This window comes from Haematobia irritans, chromosome 4 (genome assembly GCF_050003625.1).
Source record: "Haematobia irritans isolate KBUSLIRL chromosome 4, ASM5000362v1, whole genome shotgun sequence".
Taxonomy (NCBI): domain Eukaryota; kingdom Metazoa; phylum Arthropoda; class Insecta; order Diptera; family Muscidae; genus Haematobia; species Haematobia irritans.
Window position 1 is genome coordinate 211,699,840 of NC_134400.1, and position 20,732 is coordinate 211,720,571.

The 20,732-nt window shown below is 34.8% G+C and overlaps 1 protein-coding gene across 2 annotated transcripts in view; it reads right to left on the reverse strand.

The window, feature by feature from the left end:
• The window catches only part of LOC142236529 (uncharacterized), a 66,523-nt gene extending 53,268 nt beyond the window's left edge, over positions 1-13,255 (reverse strand). The window contains exons 1-2 of one of the 2 annotated variants that reach the window (XM_075307759.1): positions 12,069-13,255; positions 9,635-9,709 (exon numbers count right to left, since the gene is read on the reverse strand). In XM_075307759.1, coding sequence (XP_075163874.1) covers positions 9,635-9,709; positions 12,069-12,123 — 130 coding nt within the window. In that variant the 5' untranslated portion in view covers positions 12,124-13,255. The remainder of the gene's footprint in view (positions 1-9,634; positions 9,710-12,068) is intronic. The other variant, XM_075307760.1, reaches the window with a different exon arrangement.
• Positions 13,256-20,732: the final 7,477 nt, after the last annotated feature.

Sequence of the window (20,732 nt, forward strand, 5' to 3'; positions counted from 1 at the left end):
AAGAGAGCGTTGAAATTATTATTATTTTCTTACAATACCGCCGTATAATCGTCGATTATATCGACTTAGATCGAATAATTTTTCTTATAATACAGGGTGGCTGATATGTATTACAATCAACTTCAGGTTGCTATAATTTCTAAACTGCTTGTTTGATATCTATCAGATCCAAAAAGTGCACGAGAAAAAATGTAATAGCAGGTTGGCTGATAAGTCCCCGATCTGACACATAGATGGCGTCGCTAGTATTAAATTCATATTATTTTTATATAGCACCTGTAAGTCAATTAGTTTGTGAGATAGAGCGCCTTTTGTGAAGCAACTTTTGTTATTGTGAAAATAAATGGAAAAAAAGGTATTTCGTGTTTTGATAAAATACTATTTTCTGAAGGGAAAAAATACGGTGGAAGCAAAAACTTGGCTTGATAATGAGTTTTCGGACTCTGCCCCAGGGAAATCAACAATAATTGATTGGTATGCAAAATTCAAGCCTGGTGAAATGAGCACGGAGGACGGTGAACACAGTGGACGCCCGAAAGAGGTGGTTACCGACGAAAACATAAAAAAAAATCCACAAAATGATTTTGAATGACCGTAAAATGAAGTTGATCGAGATAGCAGAGGCCTGAAAGATATCAAAGGAAGGTGTTGGTCATATCATTCATCAATATTTGGATATGCGGAAGCTCTGTGCAAAATGGGTGCCGCGCGAGCTCACATTTGACCAAAAACAACAACGTGTTGATGATTCTGAGCGGTGTTTGCAGCTGTTAACTCGTAATACACCCGAGTTTTTTCGTCGATATGTGACAATGGATGAAAGATGGCTCCATCACTACACTCCTGAGTCCAATCGACAGTCGGCTGAGTGGACAGCGACCGGTCGGCTGAGTGGACAGCGATCGGCTGGCAAAGTAATGGCCTCTGTTTTTTGGGATGCGCGTGGAATAATTTTTATCGATTATCTTGAGAAGGGAAAAACCATCAACAGTGACTATTATATGGCATTATTGGAGCGTTTGAAGGTCGAAATCGCGGCAAAACGGCCCCATATGAAGAAGAAAAAAGTGTTGTTCCACCAAGACAACGCACCGTGCCACAAGTCATTGAGAACGATAGCAAAATTTCATGAATTGGGCTTCGAATTGCTTCCCACTCACCTTATTCTCCTGATCTGGCCCCAAGCGACTTTTTCCTGTTCTCAGACCTCAAAAGGATGCTCGCAGGGAAAAAATTTGGCTGCAATGAAGAGGTGATCGCCGAAACTGAGGCCTATTTTGAGGGAAAACCGAAGGAGTACTACCAAAATTGGAAGGTCGTTATAATCGTTGAAGGGAACTATGTTGAATAATAAAAACGAATTTTGGCAAAAAAAAATGTGTTTTTCTTTGTTAGACCGGGGACTTATCAGCCAACCTGTTACATGAACTAACATAAAGTTAAATTGGCTTTACACGCAAAGAAAAAAAAAACGTTTGGAAAACGTGTACCGAAAACGTTTTTCTTTTGTTAGAGTTTTTTGAATTGCTTCGAAAATTTTAAACCTTTATCACCAAAAAAATTCGTTTGTTACAAAATTTTTATTTTTTCAATAAAAAAAGTTATTTTTGAAGCAACAACACAGTCCATTTCGTTTATATCAAACACTGTTCTTTTCTCTCTTTAGGTCTTTAATAAGACACATTTTACAGTTCAAAATTTAATATACTACAATGTAATGTTGAACATTTTTTCGGAATCTTCCGAACATATCTGGAATATATGCAAAAAAAAACAAAAAAAAAAAAATTGGCCGAAGCAGGGATCGAACCCACGACCCTTGGCATGCAAGTCGGACGTAGCAACCACTGCTCCACGGTGCCAAACTAAATGTTTGTTTCTGTTAAATAAACCTTGTTTATTCGGTTCGTGGGCGCCGCAAGCTATGCTATATAAATATAACTTATATGGATATTTATCTATTGATGACCATAACAGGTACATAGCTCAGTGGTTAGTGTGTTGGCTTACAAAGTGCATGGTCCGCGGTTCGATTCTCCGTCCAGGCGAAAGGTAAAAAATTTATAAAATCGTATAATTTCTTCTACATTGTTGGTATTACAGGAAAAGGTGTTAAGAACTAAAAAACCTCGTGGATGTGAGAAAGATGTGAGGGAAAATGTCTTTATGAAATTGTTTTTACATCCTCGAAAAGAATAAACGTTTATCACAAAAAGTATATACTTTTCTTCCAAATACACTTCCTTACAGCGAAAAGCAATTATTTGTCTAAAATTTCGTTTGGGAGGAAAGAATTATTTTTTTGCGTGTAGTGAAATAGAGAGTTCACTTTTTTTTGAGTGCATATGTTCCACATTTTTGTTTTTCTATTGCGAATAAATAGATGGCAACACAAGTTGTCTACATATCAATTTATTTTAGAATACTTTGAACTTTGAATTGAATTCAAATGAGAAAACAAAACCTAATTTGGAACACATATAACCGTTCTCTATGTTATAGGCATAAGCAAGCACATGTAATTACACTCTGACATATAATCTATCTCAATTATCTTGTCTTAAAATGTTTAGAATTTTTAAGTTTTAAATCGTATCAATTTTAAACCAAACAATTTAACATAAAAATTATTATATTATTTAAAATTTTCTGTAGAGCAAGAAACAAGCTAAACTCACTTTATAACTTGTTTACCCAAGATTTTTCTCTATCAACTTATTTTAAAAATTGAATTTTGCAAGAAAAATAATTACCACTAAACAACATATACCGCATATGTGCTACTTTTATCAATTAACGCTTTGACGCTTATTTTTCCACAAAACGAAACCTAAGTACAAAAGTCATGTAGTTTTTGTTGGATTATGGTAGATTTTATATTAATGGTACTAAGGTATTTATCGATATACAATGGGTAGCCATTAGAGTATCTGGGCTAAAAGCTTTAATTAGAACAAATAATCTATACATAGTGATTTGCGTAGACATTTTTAAGTGATATAAAATTGATAAAACGCACGTTTATGTTGTTATTATAATTCAAATATGTGGATAAATTAAACATCCGAATGTTGTCGAGTCGACCAACCTACACCGCCACTATGTACCCGAAGTATAATAACTTTGATCCAGGTATATGAATCTTAGATGGCGTTTGAATTCCGTTTAGGTTTGACTATATATTACTCCACCTTAAAAAAAAAACAAATTTTTCCTAATATGAACATTAGAGGGACCGCAACTTATATGGGGCAAAAAAATGTCGGAATCTTGTTCGCGTTATATATACAGTGGTAAAGGGTATATAAATATATACAGTGGTGAAGGGTACATGTTCATTAGAGTGACCGCAACTTATATGGGGCAAACAAAAATGTCGGAATCTTGTTCGCCTTAACCCCACAAAACGAAACACCTTTCCAGATATTGGGATAGCCAAAATTTGAGCCCGATTAAACGACGTTAACACGTGCCGCTCGTCGCTGAGTCAAACCGAGTTATGCAAGCTTTTAGCTTCGAAAACGCGACCTGGTGCCACTAGGAGCATTCGCCTTAACCCGACAAAACGAATCCCCTTTCCAGATATTGGGATAGCCAAAATTTGAGCCCGATTAAACGACGTTAACACGTGCCGCTCGTCGCTCAAAATTTGAAAAAAAACGAATGTTTTGGCCAAACGACGTTTAATCGGGCTCAAATTTTGGCTATCCCAATATCTGGAAAGGGGATTTCGTTTTGTGGGGTTAAGGCGAACAAGATTACGACATTTTTTTTTGCCCCATATACGTTGCGGTCACTCTAAAGAACATGTACACTTCACCACTGTATATATTTATAATTTTTATACCCCCCACCACAGAATGGTAATGGGGTATAATAAAATTGTCATTCAGTTTGTAACACATCGAAATATCGATTTCCGACTATACAAATTATATACACACAAAGAAAAAAAAAAAACGTTTGGAAAACGTGTACCGAAAACGTTTTTCTTTTCTTAGAGTTTTTTGAAATTCTTCGAAAATTTTAAATTTTTATCACCAAAAAAATTCTTTTGTTACAACAACACCAACCAACAACACAGTCCATTTCGTTTATATCAAGCACTGGTCTTTCCTGACTTTAAGTCTTTAATAAGACATATTTTACAGTTTCATAGTGTAAATTTAATATAGTAGTATGTATTGTTGAACATCTTTTCAGAATCTTCAGAACATATATATGGAATATATTTAAAAAAAAAAAAAACAAAAAAAACTTTTTGGTGTTCGGTCGAAACAGGGATCGAACCCAGGTATGCAAGGCGGACGTAGCTGCCACTGTTCCACGGTGCCCAATGCATAGTTCTGTTAAATAAAGTTTGTTTAATCGGCTCGTGGGCGACGAAAGCTATGCTATATAAATATAACTTATGTGGATAATTGTCTACTGATGACAATAACAGGTACATAGCTCAGTGGATAGTATTTTGGCTTACAAATTGCATGGTCCGCGGTTCAATTCTCCGTCCAGGCGAAAGGTAAAATTTAAAAAATTTATAAAATCGAATAATTTCTTTACATTCTTTGTATACAGAAAAAGGTGCTAAGAACTAAAAAACCTCGTGGAATTAAGAATGATGTGAGGGAAACTTCAATTAGTCAGAAAAGATTTTTTTGAGTTAGTCTTTATGAAATTGTTTTTACATGCCGGAAAAGAATAAACGTTTATCACAAAAAGTATATACTTTTCTTCAAAAAAACTTCCTTAAAGCAAAAAGCAAATAAGAAACGAACTTTGTTTGTCTAAAATTTCGTTTGGAAGGAAAGAATTATTTTTTTGCGTGTATATTCTTGATAAGGAAGAAATTTTAATTTTACAGCTTTTAATAATGGCGCTATCGTCCTGCAATTTGGCACAGATTCGTTTTTTGTTTGCAGGCAGGTCAAGTTCGAAGATGGGCTACATAGCCCCCATATAAACCGACCCCCCCGATTTGGGGTCTTGGGCTTCTAGAAACCGTATTTTCTATCCGATTTGCCTGAAATTGGAAATCCCGAGGTATTTTAGGACCATAAATCGGTGTGCCGGAAATGGTGCCTATCGGTCTATGTTTTGGTATAGCCCCCATATAGATCGATCTCTCGATTTTACTTCTTGTGCTTCTACAAACCGTACTATCAATTTGATTTCCCTGAAATTGGAAATCCCCAGGTATTTTTGGACCATAAATTGGTGTGCCGGAAACTGAGCCTATCGGTCTATGGTTTGCTATAGCCCCCTGAGCCTATCGGTCTATGGTTTGCTATAGCCCCCATATAGCCCTATCTTCCGAATTTATTTCTTGAGCTTCTAGAAACCGTAGTTTTTATCCAATTTGCCTGAAATTTTAAATCTAGAGGTTTTGTAGGACCATAAATAAATGGAGGCTAGACCTCGCCAAGGTAGGTGGTCAATTGTGGGTTTTTAGACAATAATAGCGTAGGTTAGGATAGGTTAAAGTGGCAGCCCGATTAAGATTCAGGCTCACTTAGACTATTCAGTCCATTGTGATACCACATTAATTAAAAGTACCTATTACATATGGGCACTTCTAGTTTTAACCGCTGAACCTTCTTGATTATTTTTCTTTGTTGAACCAACCAGATTGTTCCAAAAACATTAGCAGACTACTTAAGTTAACGTTTTCCAGATCCGCCAGTAATCTGAAGCTATATGCTCCTAAAAGTTGCTTGCGCTTTACACAAAATGCAGGACACTCACACAAGAGGTGTTTAATTGATTCCTTTTCCTCCGCATCATGACAGCTCATGCAATAGTCATTATACTTCGCGCCTATAGTTTTTGCAAAATCGCCTATCAGGAGTGATATCTGACGTCTCGAGAACACTAGCATATCTAGTGTGCGGTTTAAGTTTAAATGGGGCCATATTTGCTTGGTGTCGTTACAGCCCTTGCAATTCTCCCATCGAACATTTGCCATCATAACAGCCTTCTCACGTAGCATGAGCTTGCTGGTAGCCAGGGGCATACCAGCAGATTCTAGTTCCCCTGGAATATGTAAGTAGTCCCTAGCCTTGCCAACTCATCCGCTTCGCAGTTCCCCGGTATGTTCCTATGGCCAGGGACCCATATTAGGTGAATATTGTACTGCTCAGCCATCTCATTGAGAGATTTGCGGCAATCGATGGCCGTTTTCGAGTTGAGGAACACAGAGTCCAAGGATTTTATTGCAGGTTGACTGTCTGAGTATATATTAATGCCCACATTTTTTGGAACATTACTTCTCAGCCAATTCGCCACCTCTCTTATTGCTAATATTTCAGCCTGGAAAAACACTACAGTGATTAGGTAATCTTTTCGCTATTCGTAGTTCCAGATCATTAGAATATACTCCGAAACCCAATTGTCCATCCAATTTGGAGCCATCAGTGTAGAAATCTATATATTCTTTATTCCCCGGGGTCTGTGTGCACCACGCCTCACTGTTGGGGATTGGAGTCTCAAACTTTTTGTCGAAAAGTGGACTCGCGAAAGTGTAATCCACTACGTTAGGCACATCTGGCATTATTTTGAGGACCGAACTGTGACCGTAACTTTTTTCCGACCACAGCGATAGCGTAATGGACATCGCTAGATCGCCACAGAATTTCACCACGAGGAAGAATATATATACGCTGTGGGTTCTGAGACAAATATTTCGATGCGTTTCAAATGGAATGACAAAGTTAATATACCAGCATTATATAGATGAAGATATAAAATATCAATCATTTACAATTTTTATACCCTCCACCATAGGATGGGGGTATATTAACTTTGTCATTCCGTTTGTAACACATCGAAATATTGCTCTAAGACCCCATAAAGTATATATATTCTGGGTCGTGGTGAAATTCTGAGTCGATCTGGACGGATGTCCGTCCGTCCGTCCGTCCGTCTGTTGAAATCACGCTAACTTCCGAACGAAACAAGCTATCGACTTGAAACTTGGCACAAGTAGTTGTTATTGATGTAGGTCGGATGGTATTGCAAATGGGCCATATCGGTCCACTTTTACGTATAGCCCCCATATAAACGGACCCCCAAATTTGGCTTGCGATTGCTCTAAGAGAAGCAAATTTCATCCGATCCGGTTGAAATTTGGTACATGGTGTTAGTATATGGTCTCTAACAACCATGCACAAATTGGTCCATATCGGTCCACTTTTACGTATATCCCCCATATAAACGGACCCCCAAATTTGGCTTGCGATTGCTCTAAGAGAAGCAAATTTCATCCGATCCGGCTGAAATTTGGTACATGGCGATAGTATATGGTCTCTAATAACCATGCAAATATTGGTCCACATCGGTCCATAATTATATATAGCCCCCATATAAACCGATCCCCAGATTTGACCTCCGTAGCCTCTTAGAGGAGCAAAAGTCATCCGATCCGATTGAAATTTGGTACGTGGTGTTAGTATATTATCTCTAACAACCATGCCAAAATTGGTCCATATCGGTCCATAATTATATATAGCCCCCATATAAGCCGATCCCCAGATTTGACCTCCGGAGCCTCTTAGTGGAGTAAAATTCATCCGATCCGGTTGAAATTTGGTACGTGGTGTTAGTATATGGTCTCTAACAACCATGCCAAAATTGGTCCATATCGGTTCATAATTATATATAGCCCCCATATAAGCCGATCCCCAGATTTGACCTCCGGAGCCTCTTAGTGGAGCAAAATTCATCCGATCCGGTTGAAATTTGGTACGTGGTGTTAGTATATGGTCTCTAACAACCATGCAAGAATTGGTCCATATCGGTCCATAATTATATATAGCCCCCATATAAATCGATCCCCAGATTTGTCCTCCGGAGCCTCTTGGAGGAGCAAAATTCATCCGATCCGGTTGAAATTTGGAACATGGCGTGAGAATGTGGTCTCTAATAAACACCCAAGAATTGGTCCATATCGGTCCATAATTATATATAGCCCCCATATAAACCATTCGCCAGATTTGATCTCCGGAGCCTCTTGGAGGAGCAAAATTCAGAAAATTTTTTCCAAATTTTATTTCTATAGAAAATTTTTTCCAAATTTTACTTCTATAGAAAATGTTGTCAAAATTTTATTTCTATAGAAACTTTAAACTTAATTATATACGTATTTAATCGGCCTTTTTAGTTTAATATATACCACGTATGGACTATGTGGTATATATTACGGTGTTAGGAAGTTTTAAGATACCTTGCCATCGGCAAGTGTTACCGCAACCCAAGTAATTCGATCGTGGATCACAGTCTTCAGTAGAAGTTTCTACGCAATCCATGGTGGAGGGTACATAAGCTTCGGCCTGGCCGAACTTACGGCCGTATATACTTGTTTTCTCTCGTGTATTGCACAACTTACCCAGCATAACCAGGGTAAGTAGTTAAGATTAAAAATCACCGGATAATTACGTCTACCACACATCAAATTTTCATGAGTACTACCGCGTAGCCAATATATTTGTTATTTCCCAAACTTAATCATACCTCGCCCAAGCTTACAATTCAGCTCTTGGTAATGCTGCAGAGAAGAGCTTTCCTTATATGTCCTTGGGAAAGTAATCATGATTTCCATTTAATCATAATTACTTACCAATTTTGTCCTATGTTATCTCCAAGATTATATGATAATGCAGGATTTTTTTTTGGTAATAACTTATGTATAGTCAACCTAAGACTGAATATTATGTTTCCCCCAATATGATTTTTTTTCTGAAAAATTTATCTCTCTCTTAGATTTTTCAAAACAACAATAATTTTATATAAAACCTTAAGTGTAGAAAAAATAAAAAAAAAAATATTTGATAACATTGAAATATTTATTTAAACAAAAATCTTTTATAGTCATAAAACATCTTGTGAAACCAGCACCAAATAAACAAAATTTTATCTCATGATATCTGCAATGAATGTTTGTATATAAAATATACCAAATGTTTGCAAAATTTTAAAATTATTTTTCCTAAATATGTCTATTAATGAAGATGATGTACAAAAATGATGATACTCGTATTCCAAGCGAAAAAAATCACACAATTGCATAAAACATGGTCAAATGGATAGTATAAGGCAATGATATGACATCACAATTCGGGACGAGAATATGGTATAAAAACATAAACAATTGTATTTCAATATTATTGAATTTATATGGATTGATATATGGGTCATTCCATAAATGATGGGAAATTTTCACCATTAAAAAAAAAACAAATGTAAAAAGAATCATTAATGAAGCTGTTCACATCACTCTAACCTACAATGAGAACAATTGTAAATATAAGCATGTCAATGGACAAAAGGATTGATTGATTCATTTCATTCTGTGATTTGATGAAGTAAAAAAAAAAAACATACGACAGATAAAACCACAATAGAACAATTCACACAGCTACAACGATGATGAAAATTAATGGAATATAATGACCATAGTTATCCAGCCATTGGGCACTACTGTTCCACCAAAGAAACAATACGACTGAAGAGACAATCAAACAAACAACTATGACACAAAGTATGTCTAAATGTGGAAGTGTCAATACTACACTCCCAGAAATGAAATGAATGGCCTTTGACGAGGAACAAGAGAAATATAAAGGTCGTATTGTAACGTTACCCATAACAGGAGCCATGCAAATTAAAAATCTCGTCAACGAAGTGCCCGTACTGTTTGAAGCCATCAGACCCATTGCTGTAAAATGAGAAGTTCGAAGGAAATGTTAAAAGAATTAATGTAAATTTTATGTCATGTAAATTTCTGCCATACACAAAAATTGTTTGTGTTTTAAAAAAATCTTTAGGGATAGCCTTATTATTTATTCATTTAAATTGTATGCCCCATGTTCTCATATCCACTACCAAGTGAAAGTGAATCAATTCCACAATCTTGGTGTTCTACTCTGCATATTTCCCGGATTTTTAGTGAAATTAATTCGGTAGCATAAAGTATTTTTTCATTTGATTAATCAAACAAATTATTGTGTTTTTTTTTAAGTATTTGAAATGTTTTAACTGTTTAATATTTTTTAATGAAATTTTTCTTATCAAGCTAAAAAAGGATTGAATCAATTAATTGTTCAAATTCATGCTGCGTCTTCAATATAAGTTCAATTGAAACATTCATAAACGTAAACACTTCTATATTATAATTACTAAAACCAAATTAAAAAGTTAGAAATAAATGCAGTGTAGGCACCTTTAGTTACCCAAATTTTGTCCGAAATTGGAAGATTTTCATTTATGAGAGGTTAATTTTAATATGGTCATATACGAAACGTCTCAGGAAAAATTTCCACTAACAACCGAATTTCGAGAAAAGGTTTCACTGTATTTCACTTTCGTCATGATCTTGTTTCCATTATGATCTCATATTTCTAAAGTGCAATGTGATAGTCGGTTTTTGGTACTTCAGATAAGATTAGCAAAGTTCTATATTGTTCCCATTCAAAAGCACGTAGACCTCAATGAAAATTGCATAATTTATAATACTTGATGAAGAGGACAACGTACATCAGTCACGTAGATACCACTGGTGAGAGTTTTAGCAATCATATTTTATTGCAAGACAAAGGCGATAAATAGACTTTTTTTCTAATTCTTTCTTTAGTATTTGCAATATCAATAAAATCATACCATAATAGATCGATATTAGTATTTTGTTATACATATATTTTATTTAAATGTCATAGAAGAAAATAATATTTTGATTGGTTTATGATTTGTAATAAAAATTGTTTATTGGGGTATATAATGAATTCCCTTTGAAGTTTTTTTAAGTTTCTTATAAAAAAAAAATATTTATCTAATTAAAAAATAGAAAATAATATTATAAATCTAAAGGTCTGACAAAGGGGAATTGAATCTACCATCTCCGCACTAGTATGCTAAAATTATATGGATTGTGGTGAAATTGTATATTTGACATTCTTCACCTTTATCATTATGTTTGTGGCATAACCATAAAATAACAATAATCGATATATTTATGAGTCTAAAAATAATTTGAACAAACAGGAAACTCTAAGGTCGGTACGGAGCTGATTATATTATTCCCTACACCGCCAAAAAAAAAAAAAAGTTGTACACCTAAGTGACATAAATTGTGAAACGATATGGAAAATATAAAGTAAATATTTATTTCTTATACCTTAAATTAAAGCTTGAGATCCAAGCTTCCATTTAAGGTATAACATTTAACATTGACAGCAAAAAATAGATATTTACTTCATATTTTCCATATCGTTTCACAATTTAAGTCACATTGGTGTACAACTTTTTTTTTGCTCACTGTACATGGGATATTTTAACATATCTGCTCAAATCGGTCATACATGGGACACACATCACATTTTGCTCTTGATACATGTTTGGGTACATAGGACCTATCCCCCTATCCTATCGATATGAAATTTAATTTGTAAACATTTTAGGTCTAAATATGTATCGGCTGTGGAGTTATTGGCAATTCAACATTTTGAGGTTTGCGAATTCGTAAACCAGAACAGGAGGGGTACATAAATTGTTCATCTTTTAATAAAGCATTGAAATATTTCTCTTGGCGAGTTTTTATGAGAATAGAATTAGATTTTCCTTTCTAAATTAAACATTTTTAATAGTATGGAGCCCCAATATACTTTTATTAGTCACAGAGCATGGAATTTCACGAAATTTCGCAGAAAATTTTGAATAACTTATTGCGGGACATTATATTAATTGGTTCGAATATTGCTTAGATTTAAACAAAAATGTTTTAGGACATACAACACAAATGTTTCCACGAAGAATTATAGAGGTCCCATGCTACTTCAAATTTCCTTAATTGTTTAATATTCGAAAAAGTGACTTTCAAACTGTTTAGCTAGTAACATGGCATTTCTCTTAATGAACTTATGATGAATAGCTATCTTTTCTCTCATGCCTCCTCTCACCACTGGTATGTGTATGTATAGTTTGGAGACGTTTTCATCTCTTGCATATTTCATATTGTTCATTGTTCGTGTTTACTTTAGATAATAAAAAAAGAAGTGGGTCATACTACAATAGTTACATACCTTCTGTTTCATTCTCCTGACCGGCCTTCGTTGTCGTTGAATGATCCTCCTCCATGTTGGATGGTATCCGATATCCGTTTACAAACCGTGCACTCTAAAGCAAACAACAGTTACAAAGACACAAATGGTTTACTTTATAGGAACCTTTGGATCGTTGCGTGATGAGGATAGAGGTGATTATAAGAACAAAAAAAAAACTATGGTATCTTATCTTTGTATATGGGATCGTTTACTTTTTTCGATTTTTACATATGCCACTCAAATATATTGTGTTTTATATTTTTTCTTCTGTTTTTTTACGTCAACTAGAGAGTAGTAGCCGTATGTGTGTTTGTTGTATTGGGGGTGATATACACGTATGTGGTGTCTCCCAGTTTCGTTTTTGCACACTCGATAATCTCTTTTGCTCAGCACTCACGCACATTTGTTGTGATTATGTCTTCTGTGTGTGGGGGAGGCACAAATAAAAACTACAACACTAACAATACACTCTTCTCTTTATATGAAGATGTCGCCGTAGATGTCACAGTCGTTGAAGCCGTAACGCTTTTATTGTGTAAACGATGACAATTTTCTTTTTTATGAATATTTTCCTCTCAGATCGTTGAGATAAACACTTGCGATATATGTATGATTATTTGTAGATTAGTTTTTGTTTTTTTTTTTGTTTTTTTTTTTTGGTTAATAATTCTTGTTTATTTTCACGATATGTGTCCATGCATATATTTTTCGTTTTGGTTATTTCTATTTCAAATTTTATTTTCCGCCTGTTCCGTTAAATTTTATTTAATTTTTATTTTGTCTTGCTATTGTGTATATTTTGTAGTTATTTTTAAATATGATGATTTAATTGCTATTCACAAAATTTTGCCGAAATGTTCATCTATATTTATGTGGACTTTTTTCTGGGTGATATGATATCGTTATAGGAAAACTTTAAGACATTATAGGAAAAATTAAATTAAATTTGGAAAAATGATTTTAAATTTTATTTTAAATCTCCCACTCTGTGTTATGAAAGACTGCGGATACACAACTGTCGATACTTGTTAGGGGAGACCAGTTAGAATATTTTTTTGTTGGTTGGGAACAGTTAAAGCTTTGTTTTCTTTTGATTTTTTCTGTTGTGAACGTCGTCGACGTTGATTGCCTTTATCACTAACGAAATGAGTTAAGTCATACTATAGCAAAAAAACAACAACAAAACAATTTAACATTGACAGCAAAAAAAATTCTCATAACTTTTATTTCTTCTATGATTAGCTTTGTTGTTGATTAGTGTTTATACACTTACTTGGCGAGGAGAGACAAGTTTATTAACAATAGAAAATAATTTGAAAAAATTTTAACACTACAAAACACTCTCACACAAAAACAAAATCACTGTATTAGTAAATCTTGAAAAAAAAACACTATTTTTTGCAATATTCGTTATTTGGTCGTTAAATTGATTTGGTCGTAGCGAATGATGAAAGATGACTGTTGTTTGACGAACAACTTTTAGACACACGACTGCTGGTGCAAAAGAGGGTGTAAGATTCTCCAAAAATTTCGCCCAATTTTTTTTTAAGGGAGCACCATCTACTAATCGTTGTGCTTGCTTTAATGAACTAATGATCACTAGTGGCTTCTAAGCAAAAACCAAACTATTGATCACGATAATCATGGGTATGGGGAGTACTGTTGTTGTTGTTGTTATTTTTTTTTTATGGGTACTTGAAGCCCGCGTTCACTGGTTAATCATCAGCATCATTAAACACATCAACATCATCCTGGTAGTCATATTCAATTATGGCTAATGATGGTCATCTTTATGCAAAATGATGCTTCCGTCGCCCTCTCAGCCTTTTGTAGATTATTTTAAAAAAATTTTCAATTTTCTATTTTTCTCATACTCGTATGGACCCGGGCTGCTGTCGTCGTTCAATCGCGTTCTACCGTAAGAATGAGTAACGTATTTCTAGACAAATGAGGAATCTACCACATTCGAGTCAAGTCAATTTCTATGTTCCACAATCAATTTTTGTCCACAACCGAAAGTGTTTCTTTCGAATGTATTTGTGAGTGTATGTATGTATGTGTGTGTGTTTGTCGTCTTTATTTCTGTGCAGTTTTCCTTTATGTTCATGTGCTCCGGTATTTGACCGTTCATTTAACATTAAATGCCTCTGCCGATTCGTTGAGCATTCTGCTGAATGTTGTTACTTTATTCACCGAGCAAGTCTATTTTGCTGTGCCGGTCTTTTTCAAGACATAGTCACAGTCAGAATTGTCTATTCCGTTTTTTTTTGTATTGATGGCCTACTCTCTGCGGTGACTAGAGTCCATCTACATTTATTTCAATGTCCGCAAAATGTGCTAATATAAAACATTATCGACCAAGGGGTACTTTATGAGGTAGGGTATGCGTATGTGTTGTTTATGTAAATGTGTTAAAATTCATTCTTTGAGGCCTTATTCAAGGCATTTTATGTGAATGCTTTAACTAAGAGAAAATCGCAGATGCAATACTCTGTAGTTATATGATCATCAGTAATAGAGTAAATATATAAACTTCTGTGTAAAACTGAATGGAACCGGCAGGTTTCAAACTTTCTCTTATTCTTAGATTTGTATAGTTAAACGTTGTTATAAACTTTCGAGATTGTTCCTCAAATTGCGGAATTTTTTCCGTGAATGAGGACGAAATTTTTGAGTTGGTAACTTGGTAGTTTTTCGAACTACACAAAAAAGAGTTTACTTGGATCCAAATATTTTAACCTTCCCTTAAGGATTTTGGTATTGATTTCGAGCCAAAGATGCGGCTTCTTTAAAATAAGGACACTTTTTAGGGACCTACACTAATAGAAAGTTTCAGTTGAAAATCCACTTTATGACATACACTTCAAAGTAAAAATAAACCAAACCAAAGATGCAAAATCATCAAAATAAGTTTTAGCCTGTATTTGAAGCTTTTTTATACCCACCACCATAGAATGGTGACGGGGGTATAATAAGTTTGTCATTCCGTTTGTAACACATCGAAATATCGATTTCCGACTATATAAAGTATATATATTCTTGATCAGGGAGAAATTCTAAGACGATATAACGATGTCCGTCTGTCCGTCTGTCTGTCTGTTGTAATCACGCTACAGTCTTCAATAATGAAGCAATCGTGCTGAAATTTTTTGCACAAACTCGTCTTTTGTCTGCAGGCAGGTCAAGATCGAAGATGGGCTATATCGTTCCAGGTTTTGATATAGTCCCCATATAAACCGAATTCCCGATTTGGGGTCTTGGGCTTATAGAAATCGTAGTTTTTATCCAATTTGCCTGAAATTTGAAATCTAGAGGTATTTTATGACCATAAAGAGGTGTGCCAAAAATGGTGAGTATCGGTCCATGTTTTGGCATAGCCCCAATATAGACCAATCTCCCGATTTTACTTCTTGGGCTTATAGAAACCGCAGTTTTTATTCAATTTACCTGAAATTGGAAATCTAGAGGTATTGTAGGACCACAAATACGTGTGCCAAAAATTGTGAGTATCGGTCCATATTTTGGTATAGCCCCCATATAGACCGATCTCCCGATTTTACTTCTTGGGCTTATAGAAACCGCAGTTTTTATTCAATTTACCTAAAATTGGAAATCGAGAGGTATTGTAGGACCACAAATACGTGTGCCAAAAATGGTGAGTATCGGTCCATGTTTTGGTATAGCCCCCATATAGACCGATCTCCCGATTTTACTTCTTGGGCTTATAGAAACCAGAGTTTTTATTCAATTTACCTAAAATTGGAAATCGAGAGGTATTGTAGGACCACAAATACGTGTTCCAAAAATTGTGAGTATCGGTCCATGTTTTGGTATGGTCCCCATATAAAACGACCTCCCGATTTGGGGTCTTGGGCTTATAGAACCCGTAGTTTTTATCCAATTTGTCTGAAATTGGAAATCTAGAGGTAGTTTAGGACCATAAAGAGGTGTGCCGAAAATGGTGAGTATCGGTCCATATTTTGGTATAGCCCCCATATAGACCGATTTCCCGATTTTACTTCGTGGGTTTCTAGAATCCGAAGTTTTTATCCTATTTGCCTGAAATTGGAAATCTAGAGCTATTTTCGGGTCATAAAGAGGTGTGCCGAAAACGGTGAGTATCGGTCCATATTTTAGTATAGCCCCCATAAGAACGATCTCCCGATTTAACTCCTTGGGTTTATAGAAACCGTAGTTTTCATCCGATTTGCCTGAAATTGTAAATATTCTGGTATTTTAGGCTCACAAAAACGTGTATCGGATTAAGTTTTTATCGGTCCATTTGGTAATGCCTCCATATAGACCGACTTCACTTCTTGAGGGTGTAGAAGGCGCACTGATCATGAAAATTGCTTGAAACTCAATGTAAAATTTCCAGATTTTACTTCTACAGATTTAAGATTTCAAATCAAGACGTTATTTTATAATTTTCTTGCACACTTACAAGAGATGTTAATGATTCCTCTAAAACTCAAACAAAAATGGTTCTTATAAATCCAGAATTGATATAGTCCTCATAGGTGAAATCTTTAAATTTATCTTCGGGAAGTGTCCTCAAGTCCTCAAGCCCTCCTGAAGTTTCAAAGGAAACCCTAATATTTGGTTCATGGTGGTGGGTATTTAAGATTCGGCCCGGCCGAACTTACTGCTGTATATACTTGTTATCTTTTATCTTAACCCTCTAATGCCCCAATTTTTTTGTCAGCTGATTAAATATTCAATGTTAACGACACAAAAGCAAGAAAACTAATCAAGAAAAAATTATACGGTAAAATATGCTGCAAAGGCTCTTGAAAAGGTTCAACTAAGTTTTCTTTTTATACCCTCCATCATAGGATGGGGGTATATTAACTTTGTCATTCCGTTTGTAACACATCGAAATATTGCTCTAAGACCCCATAAAGTATATATATTCTGGGTCGTGGTGAAATTCTGAGTCGATCTAAGCATGTCCGTCCGTCCGTCCGTCCGTCCGTCTGTTGAAATCACGCTAACTTCCGAACGAAACAAGCTATTAACTTGAAACTTGGCACAAGTAGTTGCTATCGATGTAGGTCGGATGGTATTGAAAATGGGCCATATCGGTCCACTTTTACGTATAGCCCCCATATAAAGGGACCCTCAGATTTGGCTTGTGGAGCCTCTAACAGAAGCATATTTCATCCGATCCGGCTGAAATTTGGTATATGGTGTTGGTATATGGTCTCTAACAACCATGCAAAAATTGGTCCACATCGGTCCATAATTATATATAGCCCCCATATAAACCGATCCCCAGATTTGGCTTGCGGAGCCTAAAAGAGAAGCAAATTTCATCCGATCCGGCTGAAATTTGGTACATGATGTTGGTATATGGTCTCTAACAACCATGCATAAATTGGTCCACATCGGTCCATAATTATATATAGACCCCATATAAACCGATCTCCAGATTTGGCTTGCGGAGCCTCAAAGAGAAGCAAATTTCATCCGATCCGCCTGAAATTTGGTACATGATATTGGTATATGGTCTCTAACAACCATGCAAAATTGGTCCACGTCGGTTCATAATTATATATAGCCCCCATATAAACCGATCCCCAGATTTGGCTTGCGAAGTCTCCAAGAGAAGCAAATTTCATCCAATCCGGTTGTAATTTGGAACATGGTGTTAGTATATGATCTTTAACAACCGTGCCAGAATTGGCCCATATCGGTCCATAATTATATATAGCCCCCATATAAAACATTCTCCAGATTTGACCTCCGGAGCCTCTTGGAGGAGTTAAATTCCGGTTCAAATTAGGCACGTGTTGTTAGTATATGGTCGCTAACAACCATACCAAAATTGGTCCAATCACACAAAAATTGGTCCATATCGGTTCATAATCATGGTTGCCACTAGAGCCAAAAATAATCTACCAAAATTTTATTTCTAGAGAAAATTTTGTTAACACTTTATTCGGTTCATAATAAAATTTTCATCATTGTCACAATTTTATTTCTATAGAAAATTTTGTGAAAATTTTATTTCTATAGAAAATTTTGTTAAAATTTTATTTCTGTAGAAAATGTTGTCAAAATTTTATGTCTACTTTGTCAAACTGAATTATATACGTATTGGATCGATCTTTTTTGATTTAATATATACCACGTATGGACTTACATACAATTTAGAAGATGGTGTTAGGAGGTTTTAAGATACCTTGCCATCGGCAAGCGTTACCGCAACTTAAGTAATTCGATTGTGGATGGCAGTGTTTAGATGAAGTTTCTACGCAATCCATGATGGAGGGTACATAAGCTTCGGCCTGGCCGAACTTACGGCTGTATATACTTGTTATTTCATTTATTTTTGTTGTACGTGTGTTGTACTAAAAGCTTGGGCATTAGAGGGCTAAGATTCAGTATTTCAATTAATTTAAAGATTATTTCTTAAAATCAAAAATGTGTTTCTCTACTTTAAGGAAATTTTGCATTTTAACAGGTTGGCTGATAAGTCCCCGGTCTGACACATAGATAACGTCGCTAGTATTAAATGCATATTATTTTTACATAGTACCAACCTTCAAATGATTCGTGTCAAAATTTGACGTCTGTAAGTCAATTAGTTTGTGAGATAGAGCGTCTTTTCCCCACCCACCGTATTCTCCAGATCTGCCCCCAGCGACTTTTTCTTGTTCTCAGACTCAAAAGGATGCTCGCAGGGAAAAAATTTGGCTGCAATGAAGAGGTGATCGCCGAAACTGAGGCCTATTTTGAGGCAAAACCGAAGGAGTACTACCAATCGCTCTTATCGCTCTTGAAGGGAACTATGTTGAATAATAAAAACGAATTTTAACAAAAAAATGTGTTTTTCTTTGTTAGACCGGGGACTTATCAGCCAACCTGTTACCTCAAAGTTATACGACATTAACGAATGGGCACAAATTTCAAAGATTCGTGTCCTTAATTCAAAGAAGATAATTTTTAAAGCAATAATTATGAATTCTCTTTTAATTAAAATTCCTTTATTTCAAATAAATTTATCCTAGCTATTGTGTAAATTGCGTGTTATAAAATTTATGTTGCGAAATCCGTCATATTAGGTCAATATCTTTTTCAGTGTACGTTCAGTATTAATTAGAGCCAGTATTTCTAGGTCTATTTAATTTAATATCGCAAAAATGCAAACACCATACACAAAAATATTTCACGAAAAATTTTCCAATTAAAATTTGAATTAAGTTTTAAAAAATATACAATTAAAAATTTAATTGATTCAACAAATTTTTTAATTGAAACAAAAATCAATCGCAAACATTAATAGTATCAATTAATTTTTTAATTAGATCAATTAATTTTTTAATTGACTTTTAATTAATTTCTTAATTGATACTATCATTTCTGTGATTGAAGGCATTTCAATTGAAAAATTAATTGGATCCATTAATTTCGTGATTGAATCAGAAAATAATGAATAAAAAATGAATTGAATAAGCAAAATTCTGAGGATTTAAGATTTTTCTTAAACATTTTTTTTTTTGGGCGAAATCATACATTTATTCTACAACTCAAAAAAGAACTTAAAAAAGATTATGATTCCATATCTCGAATTCCAAACACATTGAAATACACTCTAGCCATCATGAAATTCGGAAAAAATTTCTAACTGCAAAAAATCTCACAGCTAGCGACTAGTTTGTACTCATATTATCGACCGACAACATACTATTTATTTAATTTTTTTAAGAGAGAGCCTATTGAATAAGAGCTTTAGATTGTAAAACGTGTATTGATCTTATTCGCTAGAAGTTAAAGTTATTTTTAATTTTCTTTAAAAAGGTTTATCGATTTCATTCGCTAGAAGTTAAAGTTGAAAACTGGAGAGATTTACTTTTCAAAAAGTAGATAAATTCGAAAAATTTCCAAACTTTGTCAAAAAAAAACATAATTTGAACAGTCTAAAAATCTAAATTTTAATTCTGATAAGAATCACTACACACAAAAAAATATCACCAAAATATACCCAATTAAAAAGTTGATTGAAGTTGAAAGCTTTTTAAATTAAAAAATTAATTGATACTATTAATCAAACTAGAAACATTAAGTCAATGATTGAAATTTTTTCAATTTTCAATTAAAAAATTAATCAAACTCGCAAGAGTTAAAAAAATTTTGGATTTTTATACCCTGCGCCACACTGTGGAACAGGGTATTATAAGTTAGTGCATATGTTTGTAACACCCAGAAGGAGACGAGATAGACATATCGTGTCTTTGGCAATAATGCTCAGGGCGGGTCCCTGAGTCGATATAACCATGTCCGTCTGTCCGTCCGTCCGTGCGTCCGTACGTCTGTCTGTGAACACATTTTTGTGATCAAAGTCTAGGTCGCAATTTAAGTCCTATCGCCTTCAAATTTGGCACATGTTCCTAATTTGGGTCAGAATAGAACCCTCTTGATCGGTTCAGATTTAGATATATATCTTTCGCCCGATATGCACTAATATGGATCCAGCAGCCAGAGTTTTATACCGATTTGCTTGAAATTTTGTACAAACATAACACTTAGTCGTATAGTCAAGTGTGCAAAATTTGATTGATATCGGTTCAGATTTAGATATAGCTCCCATATATATCTTTCGGCCGATATGGACTTATATGGCCCCAGAAGCCAGATTTT